The following is an 18204-nucleotide window of genomic DNA, read 5'->3' as shown; positions in this document are numbered from 1 at the left end:
TTCACCGAGTCTGACTTCTCGAGACACCTTTCTGGTACTGAAAATTCTCTTTTACCTAACTGTGCTTAGGCTTCATCAACAGCTAGAGCGCTACCTGCGTGTGAATTTAGGGGCTAATCTGAGGCAAATAAGGGTATAAAGCAGCGAAAATAGCGCTAATGGCACACGGTTGGTCGACTCATTATTTCTGTTTCAGCCTCCGGTCATGCGTAGACAAAAGATCTGATGGCACGCTGCACTAAGTTACACGACAAAATGCAGTCCGGTTCAAAAACGTAGACCTATCTATAATTGTAGATAGGTCTACGTTTTTGAACCGGACCTTAAGGCCATACAGATATATCTTTTCGAACTTGCATGTGATAAAACGATGCACTCGGGTGGGACGGGAGGCGACGTCCTTTGGCGGTCCCTTGGTTATCCGGTTTGAAAACATCCGCTATGAATCCAGTGAGGACATCCCTGGGACGGCCGAGAAAAGAACCAAACGGACGTTCGGAAACAGCCGAACACAAACATCCGCTGGCTGTCCTACGGACGTTGGGTTTCGGACGTGGACGTTCGGCTTTAGACGGGACGTCCAACGGACATTCATGGCCCATTGGGTTAACGCCGGATCGGCTGCGTGTCCCAATCAAGAATAAACCACGTCGAAAATTGACGAATGGGGTCATCTTGTTCCACGACAATGCCCGTCCCCACGTCGCTGATGTGGTTAATACAAAACTGGCAATGTTCAAGCGGGAAACGCTGCAACATCCGCCATACAGCTCAGACCTGTCGCCTTGCGACTTCCACCTTTTGGGGAAACCGAAAAAACAGCTCAAGATTCGTCTCGGACGATATCGCGAAAGTCAGTTGCAGGCGTTTTGAAGCAGCAACCCAAGCAGCTTTATGAGACGGGAATTGCGCGACTCGTTAGTCAATGGGACAAATGTCTAAATGCTCATGGGGGCAACTTTTAATTAAAGTGCCCCGTTTGCCATATATTCGCATTGGCTCACTTTCACTTGACTCGCCCTCGTATATCCTGCAGAACTCGTACTTTTTATACGTGCCCTCTGTTGCGACTATAATTTTGGTGCAATTACTCACGATACACGACCGGTGACAGCTGCTGCTGCGTAATACATTGGAACAAATGACAGCGTCATTGATATTTTTCACTGGCCGTTGCACATGTACAAGAATGTAAACAAGGACCTTCAATGACAAAGTGTCATTAATATATTTGTTCTCAACTTCTTCATTTCATGGCCTTTACATTTTTCATATCAGCCGCATGCACTGCTTTGCTGGCTTCGAACTGATGTAGTTCTAAAGTTCGTGTGATATTGTCACGTGGTAGTGACGGTGAAGAAAGAAGCAGTACGGTGGAATACAAAACTAGCTTTTATTGGGCGAACCTGTGCCCACAAAACAGGCTACACTTATAGCACAACGAAAGCGGCGAACACGCTCGGCGATCGTCGAAAATCTCATCAGCGGGTCAAGCGCGTCGGTTTTTATACAGCTGTCGTCGAATGTTCCAGACTAATCGTTCGGACCCGCGTGCCTTCCACAAAGTTCTACAGCATTCGTGTCAAGCGAATAAATCAGATAACACAAGGTTCGGCGACAACAGACAGCGGATAGAAGCATCGATAACTTTCCAGAAACTTCTTTTACATGCAGGCGCGTCCTGCGCTGCACGATAACATTTGTTAGGCGGCCAAACGTGGTCGGCCGATAAAGATAAGTATACGTGTCAATATTTTCTTTACCTATTAAATAGACAAAAATATGGAAGCATTCACATCAGTTATGTTGGGCACAATTTTTGGCACTTACGAGTATATTCTTCTACGAAAAAATACATATTTTACTTGTATTGACAGTGCGCAGCGTTCAAGAATTCGTTTGCAGCATCTTTGGCAATGACAATGCAGTTATTATTCGTGTATTTGATCCCTAGGCAAATTATTTAAGAGGAAGCTTTAGCTCGGGCCCAACTCCGACGCTGCCTATTCAGATACGTGTAAAACGCAGAAACGCTTTTCTGAGATAACTCCTGAATCGCTTTCAATTAAATTTGTTGCATTTGAGAGAGTAAGTCAAATTCTAGTGTCTTTTGGAAGCGGAATTTCGATTTAGGGCCTGAACCTTGTTTAAACTATTTTGAAAAATTCGAAAGTACGGAAAAAATAGAAGCACGAAGTTTACAAATTACTAGCTCTGCATAAAGAACATATATCGCGGTTCTGTAAACGGCATCCATCACACCATTCAAAGCGGACAAATTCGATATGTCAATTTGTATCTTACGTGAATTGGTTATGTTATGTACAAGGGTTCTGCAAAAGCCATATTTCCATAATACTTAATTTTTTGAGATTCATGTGTAACATATCAATTTTGTCCGTTGTAGATGCACTATTATGTGCAATTCACAGAATTGTGATATCAACTCTCATTTCTGATTTACAGAGTTGTAAACTTAACTGTGTCGTTTTCTGAAACTTTTTGATTTTTGCCACTTTTCAATAAGATATTGACGACCTAAATCGAAAATTCGAGGCAAACAGATATAGTCACTATAATTTAAGTTTTCCTTTTAAATGCAACAAACCTCGTCAAATTTGGTGCCATGGTTGCCGAGAAAAACGAATTCTCCTCCAATATGTATTTAGATAGGAGCATCCGACCTAATGTTTCCTCTTAAGGAGGAGGCCGAGTTGCAACGTGAGCCCCCCCCCCCCCCCCCCCCCCCCGAACGAAATTTCTGGCTACGCCACTGGCAGCCAGCTAGTGCCGGTCCTGATGGGAAGGCAACGTGAGGTGGGATCCTGAGACAACCCGAAGCTGCCCGAAGTTTGCAAAATCTATGGCGAAATCGAACACTAGTTGGACAGGTGGTCACGGGATAAACGTAAACATGCTACCAGCGTGTCAGCGGCCGGTCTGGCCGGCGCGCTCTCGGCGTAGTCGGTCCATTTATGTGTTCCCAGCTTGAAAATATACAGCTGTATTCTGGAATACGATCACTTTTGCGAGATTTCGTGCGACTGGGCATCTTACTTTGCAGAGCGTAACAAACGGCCTGCGACGCGTCCGATGCCAAGACGCAAAATCGCACGTAAATAATCGCGAAAGCAATCGCTCGAGGATGCCTTGAGCTTTGACCTTCTTCGAGAAATGTGCGCCAAGATTAACTCAAACATTTACACTGTGATTCTGATTTGAGATAATATTCTAGTAATATTACGTGCTCATCAAAGCGCTCTTAGCTCTAGTCATTTATACGCGTTTCATAATATTTTTTGTATGATCCTACAAAATGCAACGTTTTTCCATGCAATGGCTACTTTTTTGGCTACATTTCTGTATGTGGCCAAAATTGGCTACTTTTCTGGCTACTTTTCACATTTTGGACCTGGCAACCCTGGGCCGTGGTTACGCTAATATGAAACCAAGTGATGAAACTCTGTAGCTGCGCCAGAAGTAGGGGAGCGTGGTAATTAGTCGTCTGTGTTCTTACTGGCGTGTAAACTCTGATGACTTGCATGTGTTAAAATGAGCAACATATACATACAAGAACCGCCAACAAGCGGAAAGGTAAGCTGTGCTAACGTGTCGATAGACTCGTCGTGAAAGCTCGGCTGTTGCTGGTCGTCTCGGGAACAACGCCAATGTGAAGAGAAATAGATTTGCATTAAGCGCCCCCCTCCCCCCCCCCCTTTTTTTTTCTGTATTGCTTTTCCTAATCAGGTAAAAGCAACGCCAAGGACATGAGTGAAGTCGCGTAGAAATCGTCTTGTCAGAGCAACGTGTCGTGCTCTTCAGTTTGACCGTCCCGCCTGAATATGAATAACCGACTAGCTTTCACGTTCATTTACTTTTCTGCTCATTCCCGAGTGATTGCTCTTTTCTTGCAGTTCTTTGCGTGTCAACTGCAATTTCGCCTTCTCATGTCGTTGTTATCTTGGGCCATTCCACCGCGAGGTCTAGGTTTCGGTCGATCGGAGTTCGACTTATATCACTTATGTTATGTATTTGCAGTTCCTTACGTGACCCACCGAGGGAGCTTTGAGTAGGGGAACGGAAGGAGGTTATAGAAAGTTTTTACAGTAGGAGCACAATACATTAAGCATTAAAATATGTTAGACTGGTAATTATAGCAAAGACAGGTAATCAATCAATACACAGAGAACCAAGAAATGCGCAGTCATTATTACATTATTTTAAAGCAAAGCCAGGTGCTGAGTCGGTCAATATCTCGGCAGATATACATATTTGTGGATGTAGATAGAAAGGTTATGTGTGGCCAGGGCGGCCGCATTTCGATGGGGGCGAAGTGCGAAAACACCCGTGTACTTTGATTTAGGTGCACGTTAAAGAACCCCAGGGGGGGTCGAAATTTCCGGAGTCCTCCACTACGGCGTGCTTCATAATCAGAAAATGGTTTTAGCACGTAAAACTCCATAATTTAAAATTTTTTTAAGGTTAAGAATAAAAGTATGGGTGGACGAGCTTATAACCTATTCTGTATTCTGACCGATAATGTAGGGCAAGTAAGCGCATCCATATTGGCTCCCTTCAATGGTCAGGCGGCACAGCGATGGATGGATGGATTTGGATGGATGTTATGAGCGTCCCCTTTGGAATGGGGGAGTGGGTTGCGCCACCAGGCTCTTTCTATTATACAACTTAATGTCCTACCTACCTTAAAAAAGAAAGAATGAACACTATGAACTCCCACAAACAAATTTTATCATCCCTTATTGCGAACTGTGCTATTGTACGTCTCCGTCTTTTGTCGCTTCCCTACTTTTCTTCCACCAATCTTCCAATCTCCTCTTACTAATCTCTATTGCGGGAGAGAGAGAGAGAGAGGGCTCTTTATTAGAAAAACAGATAATTTTGCCGGCGCGTATATAACTGCTGGCATGCTACTCTGTATAGGGATGGGGAATGGGATTAAAAGATTCCAGAAAAGAGTGGGAGAAAAAAGAAGGATAAAAATAAATATGAAATGTCCGAGTGGACCTGATACTAATTTTTACACGTGACATGGCGGGTAAATTTAGGCTTTTGTATAGGAAGGATGCAATTTTTAAAGCTTTCCTATTTGACCAATTTCTGTCAGGTATTTGAACACTAAATCCAAAACCCGTCGCTGTTTTGAAGGGCCGGGCATTGGACCTAAGATGCTCGGTAACGTTAACGGTTCGTGGCAAATCATGTCCATTTGGTGCTCAAAAAATTGTCTCTCGTCGCGGTACGCGGGGCATTCTAGTAATATGTGCTCAATTGTCTCTAAGTTGCGACAGTTATCACAGTATGGGTTAGTGGTAAGTCCTATGCGGTACAGATAATTGTTCGTGTATGCCACGTTCAGTCGAAGACGATGGTACAATGTCTCTAAGTGTCGAGGAAGTGGTCGTGGAATTTTCGGTCTCATTTCTGGGTCAATGTAACGTAGGAAGTTATCGTGGTGAAGCGGCAGATTCAAGATGCGCTCTTTTTCTTGATAGGCATATTTTTTTGCCATGGTTGAAGCGTTGGCTTTTGTAAAATATGTTCTTCTGAACTTGCGGTATTGGAGTCCATTTCTGGCAGCTTCGTTCCTTCTTTCATTTCCCGAAATGCCGGCATGGCCAGGTATCCACTGGAACTGTATGCAATGCCCAGCAATCTTAGCCCTGTGGTGAAGATAAGCAATGTCAAATGCTGCTGGTTGATTATTGCAACGCTTGTGCCTATTCCACATATTTTGTAGGACTGCTTTTGAGTCTGTGAAAATTACCCATGTCTTTGGCGGCTGCTGTCGAAGTATATACACAAGGGCCTCCTTAATGCCATATAGCTCCGCTGAAGTAGATGATGTCGCTCGCTCAAGACGAAACGAGAATCGTCCTGTAGAAGGAACAAAAAGTCCGCATGATGAAGGATGTGGAGTTGTAGAGCCATCTGTGAAAATGTGCGTTGCGGCTGCGTATTCTTTGTGCATATATTCTAAAGCTATCTGATAAGTCGCTGCTGGAGGCATTTTCTTTTTCGCACCGATTCCAGGTATGTATGGCACGATTTCCAGTGGGGACAGTGTCCATGGTGAAATGTTTCGCGGCATAATTTGTGACGCCTGAGCAGGAATCGAAATAGATATGCTTCCGACGGCCTGCCCAAAGCTAGATGTAGCACGGGTTCTGGAAATATCCTTTAAAAAGTGAGTCTTCGTATGAATGACGTGGCGGAGGTGTATCCGAAGTGTCTCCTGCGAACATAGCACGTCCAGAGGCAGGCATCCAGCTTCTGCTACCGTCCCTGAGTGGGACGACCCTTTCGGAAGGCCAAGACATACGCGAAGGCAGTTGTTTCGTGCTGCCTCGAGTTTTCTCTTGCTTGTGGGAGATATTTTGTGCAGGATCGGGAGGTAATATCGTAGTGTTCCGTTGACGTAGGCGTTATGGAGGAGCACCATTGGTCGACAGGTGCTGCCCCACTGTGATCCGGCTAAAAATCGGAATACGTGCGACGCCGAGGAAATCTTCTCACTCAGTTTTTTCACTTGGGGCGACCATGTGAGGTTCCTGTCGATCGTCACTCCAAGAAACCTTTGCGTCTTGACATATAGAAGGGCGCGACCACCCAACACTAGTGGCTATTTTTCCATACACCTCCGCGTGAAAGCCATGGCAACGCTTTTGTTGGGGGACAATTTCAGCCCCTTGGATTTAGGTAGGCCGATATATTTGCTAGCGCTCTCTGGAGGCGTTGTTGGGTGGTACTGCGGGAACGCGCCGCACTCCAAATGCAGATGTCCTCCGCATACAGTGTGATTTTGACGCCAGGGGGCAGGTTTCTTTTCAGATGGATGAGGACTAAATTAAATAATACCGGGCTTAACACAGCTCCTTGTGGCACTCCCTTCTCGACGGCATAAAGCGCCGTGGGGCCATCCAGGGTACACATGAAAAGTTGGCGTCCTTGAAGATAGTCTGCAATCCATGCATAGAGCTGTCCTCCAAGACCAAGGGTTTCCAAAGCGTCAAGTATTGCTGTATGATAGACTGAATCATATGCTGCCTTAATGTCTAAAAATAATGCAGTAGGTATGTTGCCAGAGACCAATTCCTCTTCAATTGATGAGACCAAGGCAATGACATTATCAATTGCGGATCTATTTTGCCAGAAGCCATTCATTTCCTCCGGGTAAACTTTTGGAGTTTCCAGGAACCAATTTAGTCAATTGTAGATCATTTTTTCGAATAGCTTCCCTACGCAGCTAAGCGGGAAAGTTTACTTTTCCCCTACTCTCGCTGAACCCAAGGGCTTCAAGGAGGCCAGTGGTACCTAAATCGACCCCTTGGCAGACGTCTTCACATTCTAATAAAACATGCTCCATCGTTTCCCTAGCTTTGCCGCAGCAAGCACTCGTTTCTTCTTTCTTCTTTTATATCGCTTTATAGATGCGTGTTCTAAGGCATCCCAATCTTGTTTCGAAAAGTAATGAGCTTCCCTTTGAGTGGTCATAAATTGTTTCTTTCCTGATTTCATTTTTTCCTCTTAAGTAGTTACTCACGGCAGGTTTCTTTTCCATTGCCGCCACCCATGAGATTATTTCAGCCTCTGACTTTCCGCTTGACCTTCTTTGTTGCTGTGTTGCCCACCCCACAGGCCGCACACTTGCTGGTAAGCTTCCTAGTTCTTTTCCTCCACGGTGAACCAATGTTTTTCCTGTACAGATACCTGAACACTCTCCCAGCCCATTTACTTTCTTCCGTATTCCTCAGCCGTTCTCCATACTCAATTTTACTGCGAGCTTCCCTCACTTCAAAACTAGTCCAGCCCATATCACCCTGCACAGCTTCATTTGTAGTATTCCCGTGAGCGCCCAATGCGAGGCGTCGCACTGACCTTTGGTTTCCATCAAGTCCTGATTGTTCCCGTGATTTAAAGCAAACAATCACTTTCCCAAAAGTAAGTTCTGGAACCATTACACCTTTCCACATACCCTGGAGCACCTCGTACCTATTGTATCCCGATAGTGCTCAGTGCTTCATTATGGCTGCATTTCTCTTCCCCTTCACTGTTATTGTTTTTTTCTGTGTTTCCATACATCTATATTGTTTGTTTATCCATATACCAAGGTATTTATATTCAGTTACCCGAGGTATTTCCTGGCCCTGTATTGCCACTGTGTGTTCACTGTTTTCATTTAATACCACAACACCTTATTTTGTAACACCAAATTTCAAACCTAAATTGTTGCCTTCCTGTCCACAGATATTAGCCAGCTGTTGCAAATCGCTTTGCTTGTTAGCTAGCAACACAATGTCGTCCGCATAAAATAAACCTGGAAGCTGCTGCTCATCTTTTGTACCTGCCTGTTGGCCTGAGAGATTAAACCCGAAATTACTTCCTTCTAGCGCCCTCTCCATCCTCACCATGTACATCATAAACATCTGTGGGGATAAAGGGCACCACTGCCTCAGCCCTTTGTTGATACCAACTATCTTCTCGCTCCTCATCTCTTCCCATGCAAGGCAAACAGTATTTTCTAGGTAAACCTCTCTCAAACGCTGTAGACAATCGTCACCTAGGCCTTTCCCTTCCAGAATATCCCACAAAACGTTGCAGTCTACGTTGTCATAGGCTCCTGTAATGTCTGAAAAGGCCAGGTCGTACAGGCACCTCCGGCACCGTGCCCACCACAATCTGCACCCTGAGGGGACAGCTCGCGCAAGTGATCCACCCCTTCACCAAGCGCTGGGCTAGTCCTGTCCCTTTCCTGTTTAGGATGTCATTTAGCCCACCTGCTACTATGACAAGGTTGCACACGTGGGCATTTTCTGTTAGCTAATAATTTTATGTGGTTCCAAAATATTCTAGATGCAGCTTTCTTTTTCTCACGTATTTCTGACAAGCAACATTCACTTTCACCTTTTATCTTTGCTTGCACCAGTATTTGTACCATAGACTTTTTCTCCCGGTATATTTCCCATTTACTAGCTACTTCATCCTGCGGCAACTGCACCTTCTTTGCCTGCCTGTGCTCTCGGGATGCTTTCTGTCGTTCGGTGATCGCTCCTCGTATCTCCCTGTTCCACCAGCTTTTCACTTTCTTTTTCCTTTCCAACAAACATGTTGTTTCTCTTTCCGTATTTCTGTCATTATTACACTTTGCACTCCTTGCTCTCTTTCCCAACTACATATCCCATTTTCAGAATTATGCGTTTATGGTCACTCCCTATGCTGGTATGCCCTTCCTCATCAATGACCATTTCTCTCAACTTATCGTGAATTCCGTTTTTCATCAGACAGTAATCGATGGTTGATTGCTGGTTTCCCATTTCCCACGTGATCTGCCTTTCACACTTTGGACCTGTATTCACGATAATGAGGTTATGTTGCTCACAAAGGTCTAGCATTGACTTCCCGTTGTTGTTGGTTTAGCCATCTAAATCCTGTATGTGGGCATTCATGTCACCTAATAGGACAATTTCAGCACCATTCCCGAAACCCTTAATATCCCTTAATAACCCTTAATATTTTTGCGCTTATGCATTCCACTAACTCTTTATTCTTCTCTGTGCAATTATTTCCCGTCCACAAATACGTACCGCCCAGGCAAGTTTTTTCTCCACTCATTGTACCTGATAACCATAGATGCTCTTGGCATTTTGAATTTACTCTTTTCCATTTTGCTCCCTGATGGATGAGCATTCCGATTCCCCCTCCCTTTCTTTCCGACTTAGTTCTGTTGCAGCCTTCCCAAACATAATTCTCAATCACTGCTGGCTCTTCCGACTCTCTAAGGTGCATTTCTGTAACTGCACAAACCCCTATTTGGTCTCTATTAAACTGCTCCTCAATCTCTGCCCACTTTTCCTTTCTTCTGCTGCCCTGCATGTTTATGTAGCCTTTTGCATGGTGAGCTCTCTTTCTTGCTTTGCTTCTTTTTCTGTTATCGATGGCAATGCTATACTGAGGTTCCTTGAGGGGACCTTCTTCATTACTACCTACTCTGGCTTCCTGAGCACCCGTGGGCCCCTAAAAAAGCAACAGCGTGACTAGCAAGTCGCCAGCCCACTTCTTGTGCAAGCCTTTAATTAAAGTGGGTCCCGTGTCGTTGAAAACCACCACACCTTCTCATTTCCCTGTTTACTTCGTCAACCTCGAAGCCTTTCTCTTGGCTCATTTTCCATATCGCCTCATTAGCAGCTACTACGGCTCTTTGTACGTGACTGTCACGTACAGGCACCTCTGGCACCGTGCCCACCACAATCTGCACCTGAGGGGACAGCTCGCGCAAGTGATCCACCCCTTCGCCAAGCGCTGGGCTAGTCCTGTCCCTTTCCTGTTTAGGATGTCATTTAGCCCACCTGCTACTATGACAAGGTTGCACACGTGGGCATTTTCTGTTAGCTTTTGCTCGCTCCACGGCAGAACCCAGTGTCCGCCCTAGAAATGTCCCTTCCGCCACTCTTCTATTGCCTTCCACCCTCTCCACAATTGCTTTTGAGCAACTAGCCATGTTTGAGTCGCCGGCAATAATCACCCTTTCACTCTCTCCTACCTTTCCCTGCGTCCCTTTGTCCTTTTCCTCGTGATTCGCACTTGAAAAGGGGCATTGACCCATGCGCTCCTGCTTTTTCCCCGTGGCGGCCTCAAGGTAGGTGCTGCTCTTTCCAGCTAACCCTTCACCACTTTGCCCACATTCCACATACTTTGCTGGCCCGCCCTCTCCTGTCACGTCGGGGGACTGCATTCCATTGTCACAACCATTCTTGTTCACAATGGTGGCACTGTTCAGCTTTTCCTCGGCTGCTTTAAGTCTTTTTTCAACTATCTTTCGTGCATCACGCTTCCTATTTAGCTTATTTTTGAGCTCTTCCACCTGCTTGACAAGCTGTTCCTGGAAAGCCTCAATTTTCTGCAGCCTAGTATTGACATCACAGTGTGTGCCGATTGACTCGATTCCCTCTCCATTCTCATCCGTCCCCTCATCTGCCTTGAGGGACCCCTCACACCCTGCCCGCTTTCTCGGCTTTCTTGCCATGATTGCACGGCTTTTTCTGATGCTAATACTATAATACTAAAATAATGCAGAGTGCATGCTTTTTAGAAAAAAACAATACGCACAGGATCCAAATCCTCAATATGTCGCAAAGCAACTCTCACCAATATTTGAAAAGCAGTCAATGCTGTGGAGACCCAAGGTATGACATGCTCTCGCACGCGCTCAACCATGTGGCCACGCTCTCACTTCCCTACCAAAACACACGCAGTAAAACCACTAATAGATATTAGTCTTGCCACTTCCAAGTTACTATTTAAAGGCTGTAAAGACTCAACGTCCCAACCGGTTGCACATGCTGAAGCACGCAGCGCGAAAAAACGCTCTTACTATCCTGCAAAACCAAATGTGCACGAAAAGTACCCGCGCACACAAAAAAAAGAGGCTAAAAAAAAAAAACTACCCAATTATTATTTAAAGGCTAAAAAAATCATCAAAGCAAAAACAGAAGCAAGCTTAAAGCATGCACAAAAACTTTGATTTCGTTGCCACCATGGAGCCCTAAAAGACGCCTCCATCCACCACAGAGTCTCAAGCCATGTCCCGCGCTGTTGTTCTGATCGGCTCAGCCGTCAGTGCGAACCGTGTCAGTTTCATCCGTGATGCTTCAAATTGTCCATTGGGCGAACGAGTGGTGGAAGGAGGACAAGAACAGAAAGGGCCTACGCATTGAGGAATGAAGGGGAAAGGAAGTGGGCTGCACTCATTTTGAAGAAGCTCGAGCTCAAAATACAAGTGTTGGCTGATGCCGAGATGCAGGTGTCCTTCATCCAAACCAAAATAAACTTCTTAAAGCAGTGAACCACAGCACTAAGGCGTCGTGCCCTGTCTGCGAATATGTCAGGACAGTTGAGATTGACTTAATTGCGAGCTGTTGAGAGAGAATCTCAATTGTGACAAAGTTTGGACTTCATACCACTGAGCCTGCTATCAGTTGATAGAAATAGTTCATATTCGAAAATATTTGCTTCTGTATGCGTCTCCTTTTTATTTGTATTTGAGAATGTGTGACTCCATTTGCAATTTTTTTTCGAAGACATTTTATCTGAAGCATAACTGCGAGTGGGCCTAGTTGGAACAGATTCACCCTAAAACATTTTGTACGCAAACAAACAGGGACGAAGAATAGGGGCAACACAAGGACGAGCGCTTTCTAACAACTGGTTTTATTTCTGAAGAACTACCTGCTTAAATACCCACAGATCTGCGTGATCTAGTCAACAGAGCATGCCTATAGCGCATATGATACCCGCTGATCTGCGCGATCAAGTCAAGAGAGCACGTCAATAGTACATATAACACTTGTGATAGAAAGACGTGGACAAAAGCCACTCGGTCAACGTAAAAACAGCAAGGTGCATAAAACAACCACTTACAATAAAATATGTTAAAGATGTGATGATAGAAGCGAATTTTCTTTTTGTTTTTCAGTTCGGTGTGCTTCCACAATTTCCCTAGCGGTTTGATTGCTATGCCTATACAAGATGTCTGTTCTACTAAGACAACGTGAGCAATCATGTTCTTGGCAATGCATTGCCAAATGCGTACTAGGGCGACCTTTCAGACTAGACAAGTGCTCCCTTAACCTCGTGTTAGTGCATCTCGCAGTCTGCCCTGCGTACACATGACCACACATCATAGGAATCTGGTACACAACGTTCTTCGCACAATCAACAAATTGGTTCTTGCGCGGATGTTTAACGCTACATTCTTTCTTTACGTCATCCTTACTTTCGAACTTCTTTTTTACCTTAGAACACACACTACCTATTTGTTTTTTGCCCAAAATACCACTTTTACTGCATAACTACCAGCCACCTTTCTAAGTCTGTGTGACCGCTAATGAACTATGCCTCAAACCATTCCAGGCTTGTGAAGAATGGGATAGTCATTTCGTGTTTCCGGTCAGCGTTGGTGAAGTCATGCCACCACACTGTAAAGATTGCATTGTGTGAGCAAGTTGATAGGTTGAGAAAGGCTGGGTACCCGCTCGCTGTGATGCTGGCGTCGTGATCTAGACTAATGAAAGAACTTAAAAAGGATAAAGGACAATGCACAAAGAATCAAAGGCAGAAGGATGTAGCTTCCAAGGTTTCAGTGATTCCGTATGTGCACGGCCTTTCACACAGACTTAAGAAAGTGGCTGGTAGTTATGCAGTAAAAGTGGTATTTTCGGCAAAAAACAAAATAGGTAGTGTGTGTTCTAAGGTTAAAAAGAAGTTCGAAAGTAAGGATGACGTAAAGAAAGAATGTAGAGTTAAACATACGCGCAAGAACCAATTTGTTGATTGCGCAAAGAACGTTGTGTATCAGATTCCTATGATGTGTGGTCATGTGTACGCAGGGCAGACTGCGAGATACACTAACACGAGGTTAAGGGAGCACTTGTCTAGTCTGAAAGGTCGCCCTAGTACGCATTTGGCAATGCATTGCCAAGAACATAATTGCTCACCTTGTCTTGGTAGCACAGACATGTTGTATAGGCATAGGAATCAAACTGCTAGGGAAATTGTGGAAGCACACTGGATTGAAAAACAAGAAGAAAATTCGCTTCTATCATCACATTTTTAACGCATTTTATTGTAAGTGGTTGTTTTATGCACCTTGCTGTTTTTAGGTTGACCGGGTGGCTTTTGTCCACGTATTTTTATCACAAGTTTTATATGTACTATTGACGTGCTCTGTTGACTAGATAGCGCAGATCTGTGGGTATTTAAGCAGGTAGTTCATCAGAAATAAAACCAGTTGTTAGTAAGTGCTCGTCCCTGTGTTGCCCCTATTCTTCGTCCTTGTTTGTGCACAAAAAGTTTTAATATGAAAATTTTATCTGCTGTGCATTTTTTAACCCCTGCCTTATATTCTCTTTTTGAATAACGTAAACACTACTCCTTAGTATTCAAATTGGATTAAATCGTTTCTTTTAAAATTTTTTTCATATGCTTAATTAGAGAGTGACAGCATCGGGCGATATGGTTTCAGGCCGTCGTGACATAAAACATAGTTCTGCATCACTCAGGGAATTGTGCAAAGGCACCCAGGGACAACCTGGAAAACTGAGAGAATTTGGAAATATCGACTTGGTAGACACCCTGATTATTCAAGGCAACATCTGTTGTTTGTGTAATATGTTGCTTGAATGGATGAAATAAAGCTTAGAAATAATAAAACACACAAATTGAATGTCTGCGTGCTTTTTGTTTTACTTCGCACCGAAGGAAGACAGATGTACTTCCGCTTTGTCTGCTCGTTCACACGGTCTTGCAGTCACGTGTGCAGGTACTGAAAGCACGGGATTACGCTCTGTGATCCACTTGTGTCTGCCTCAGTATTCGTGCAGCACTGACTTACATAGCTAGTCAGGTGTCCTTGTACATCATCATCATAATCATCATCACCAGCCTGGTTACGCCCACTGCAGGGCAAAGGCCTCTCTCATATTTCTCCAACAACCCCGGTCATGTACTAATTGTGGCCATGCCGTCCCAGCAAACTTCTTAATCTCATCCGCCTACCTAACTTTCTGCCGCCCCCTGCTACGCTTTCCTGCCCTTGGAATCCAGTCCGTAACCCTCAATGACCATCGGTTATCTTCCCTCCTCATTACATGTCCTGCCCATGCCCATTTCTTTTTCTTGATTTCAACTAAGATGTCGTTAACTCGCGTTTGTTCCCTCACCCAATCTGCTCTTTTCTTATCCCTTAATGTTACACCCATCATTCTTCTTTCCATAGCTCGTTGTGTCGTCCTCAATTTGAGTAGAACCCTTTTCGTAAGCCTCCAGGTATCTGCCCCGTAGGTGAGTACTGGTAAGACACAGCTATTATACACTTTTCTCTTGAGGGATAATGGCAACCTGCTGTTCATGATCTGAGAATGCCTGCCAAACACACCCCAGCCCATTCTTATTCTTCTGATTATTTCCGTCTCATGATCCGGATCCGCAGTCACTACCTGCCCTAAGTAGATGTATTCCCTTACGACTTCCAGTGCCTCGCTACCTATTGTAAATTGCTGTTCTCTTCCGAGACTGTTAAACATTACTTTAGATTTCTGCAGATTAATTTTTAGACCCGCTCTTCTGCTTTGCCTCTCGAGGTCAGTGAGCATGCATTGGAGTTGGTCCCCTGAGTTACTAAGCAAGGCAATATCATCAGCGAATCGCAAGTTACTAAGGTATTCTCCAATAACTTTTATCCCCATTTCTTCCCAATCCAGGTCCCTGAATACCTTCTGTAAACACGCTGTGAATAGCATTGGAGAGATCGTATCTTCCTGCCTGACGCCTTTCTTTATTGGGATTTTGTTGCTTTCTTTATGGAGGACTACGGTGGCTGTGGAGCCGCTATAGATATCTTTCAGTATTTTTACATACGGCTCGTCTACACCCTGATTTCGTAAGGCCTCCATGACTGCTGAGGTTTCGACAGATTCAAATGCTTTCTCGTAATCAATGAAAGCTATATATAAGGGTTGGTTATATTCCGCACATTTCTCTATAACCTGATTGATAGTGTGAATATGGTCTATTGTTGAGTAGCCTTTACGGAATCCTGCCTGGTCCTTTGGTTGACAGAAGTCTAAGGTGTTCCTGATTCTATTTGCGATTACCTTAGTAAATACTTTGTAGGCAACAGACAGCAAGCTGATCGGTCTATAATTTTTCAAGTCTTTGGCGTCCCCTTTCTTATGGATTAGGATTATGTTAGCGTTTTTCCAAGATTCCGGTACGCTCGACGTTATGAGGCATTGCGTATACAGGGTGGCCAGTTTCTCTAGAACAATCTGCCCATCATCCTTCAACAAATCTGCTGTTACCTGATCCTCCCCAGCTGCCTTCCCCCTTTGCATATCTCCCAATGCTTTCTTTACTTCTTCCGGCGTTACCTGTGGGATTTCGAATTCCTCTAGACTATTTTCTCTTCCATTATCGTCGTGGGTGCCAGTGGTACTGTATAAATCTCAATAGAACTCCTCAGCCACTTGAACTATCTCATCCATATTAGTAATGATAATGCGGGCTTTGTCTCTTTAACGCATACATCTGATTTTTGCCAATTCCTAGTTTCTTCTTCACTGTTTTTAGGCTTCCTCCGTTCCTGAGAGAATGTTCAATTCTATCCATATTATACTTCCTTATGTCAGCTGTCTTACGCTTGCTGATTAACTTCGAAAGTTCTGCCAGTTCTATTCTAGCTGTAGGGTTAGAGGCTTTCATACATTGGCGTTTCTTAATCAGATCTTTCGTCTCCTGTGATAGTTTACTGGTATCCTGCCTAACGGAGTTGCCTCCGACTTCCATTGCACACTCCTTAATGATGCCCATAAGATTGTCGTTCATTGCTTCAACACTAAGGTCCTCTTCCTGAGTTAAAGCCGAGTACCTGTTCTGTAGCTTGATCTGGAATTCCTCTATTTTCCCTCTTACCGCTAACTCATTGATTGGCTTCTTATGTGCCAGTTTCTTCTGTTCCCTCATCAGGTCTAGGCTAATTCGAGTTCTTGCCATCCTGTGGTCACTGCAGCGCACCTTGCCGAGCACGTCCACATCTTGTATGATGCCAGGGTTAGCGGAGAGTATGAAGTCTATTTCATTTCTAGTCTCGCCGTTCGGGCTCCTCCACGTCCACTTTCGGCTATGCCGCTTGCGGAAGAAGGTATTCATTATCCTCATTTTATTCTGTTCCGCAAACTCTACTATTAACTCTCCCCTGATATTCCTAGTGCCTATGCCATATTCCCCCGCTGCCTTGTCTCCAGCCTGCTTCTTGCCTACCTTGGCATTAAAGTCGCCCATTAGTATAGTGTATTTGGTTTTCACTCTACCCATCGCCGATTCCACGTCTTCATAGAAGCTTTCGACTTCCTGGTCATCATGACTGGATGTAGGTCACTATGCACACTATGCACACTATGTCCTCGTACATAGTGTGCAAAATCATGCGCTGTGCGAAACAAGACAATCACAACAGCTCGGGCACAACGCCGTTAGCGCAAGTGCGCAGTGTCACAAAAAAAAAAAAAAGCGAGGAGAAAAAATACGAAGGCGGAGCTCATGTCGTACGTGTCGCACGATCCTCGAGGTTTGGTGTGGGAGAACGCAGGGAAGGAATTTTGCTTGCGGAGGTTAGATGGGGCGAGTCGAGCTTGCTTGGCAGTGGAGCTCACCTCCTGAAATCATGGGTTGGCAGCACTAAAATATTTGGCAGCACTAAAATATATGGGCGCTGCACTAAAAATGCAGCGCCCATAGCTTGTGTTTACATCGGTTCCGTCTTCTCGAAATGTTTTCGCCGCGATTTTCTGTGCATACCAGCCCTAATTTTGTACCATTCGAACTGTGAGACCACCAGGACTCTGTAGATACCAAGTTATCAGGTGGGACATTTATTTTTCCGGGACCGCGACCACTTTTGTGTTACGATCACGCCGTCGCCGCGCTAAGGCTAAGCGCGTGCACCAGGTGCTCGGCCTACATAGGCTACCTGGCACGTTCCCGCGCATGTCCGTGCGAGCTCTGCTACGACGCACAAGCCCCTGGCCACATCTGCGAAGCATGGAAGTCCAAGTATGTGGCAAAGATATTTCCCCAGAAGAGTTAACCGCCGAGATGGGCTGGTGTACCGCCCGTTCCCGTCGGTGTACCGTCCGTCGCCCAGACGAGCAGCGGGGCCGAAAACTATCCCAAGAACAACCTACGACGCAAGACTCTCGCTCTCGCTATAGACCCAGGCAGCAAGTTAGAACTCTGGTTCTCAAGGCTGGGCGCATGCTCCCACTACCAGCAAATGAGATCAAGATCATCGTCAGACCCAAAGGAGCACTCAATATTTCCAAGATCGGCAGCCCTACAGTGACTGCAGCTATTCTTCAAGCAGCGCAACACTACTCAGAAGACAGTCAACACGACACAATATGCTCGAACAACCAGCAAAACATCATGGTGATCAGCACGCCCAGCCCGCAAAATGCGGACCGGTACGTAAGAATCAAGTCCATCCAAGTCAACGGGGTAACCCACGAGGTCAGCGCGTACGAAGCCGCCCCAGCTAATACCACCAAAGGAGTCATCAGAGGCATCCCTCTCACCGATGACGCCAGACAAGTCGATACTAACATCATAAATGATCGCAATCCTCTAGCCCTG

The 18204-nt window shown here is 45.1% G+C and overlaps 1 protein-coding gene across 4 annotated transcripts in view; it reads left to right on the top strand.

The window, feature by feature from the left end:
- The window catches only part of LOC135916715 (spliceosome-associated protein CWC27 homolog), a 315399-nt gene that overhangs the window by 25513 nt on the left and 271682 nt on the right, over positions 1 to 18204 (top strand). Inside the window, exon 1 of one of the 4 annotated variants that reach the window (XM_065450159.2) lies at positions 3421 to 3594. The exons of the other annotated variants lie outside the window; for them this stretch is intronic. Within the exon in view, the coding sequence (XP_065306231.1) occupies positions 3553 to 3594 (42 nt within the window). The 5' untranslated portion in view covers positions 3421 to 3552. Of the gene's footprint in view, positions 1 to 3420; positions 3595 to 18204 lie in introns of those variants that run through there. 4 annotated transcript variants of the gene reach the window in all.

Source organism: Dermacentor albipictus, chromosome 3, assembly GCF_038994185.2.
Source record: "Dermacentor albipictus isolate Rhodes 1998 colony chromosome 3, USDA_Dalb.pri_finalv2, whole genome shotgun sequence".
Lineage (NCBI taxonomy): Eukaryota > Metazoa > Arthropoda > Arachnida > Ixodida > Ixodidae > Dermacentor > Dermacentor albipictus.
Note: the sequence above shows the minus strand (reverse complement) of the source record. Positions and strands in the feature narration are given on the sequence as shown.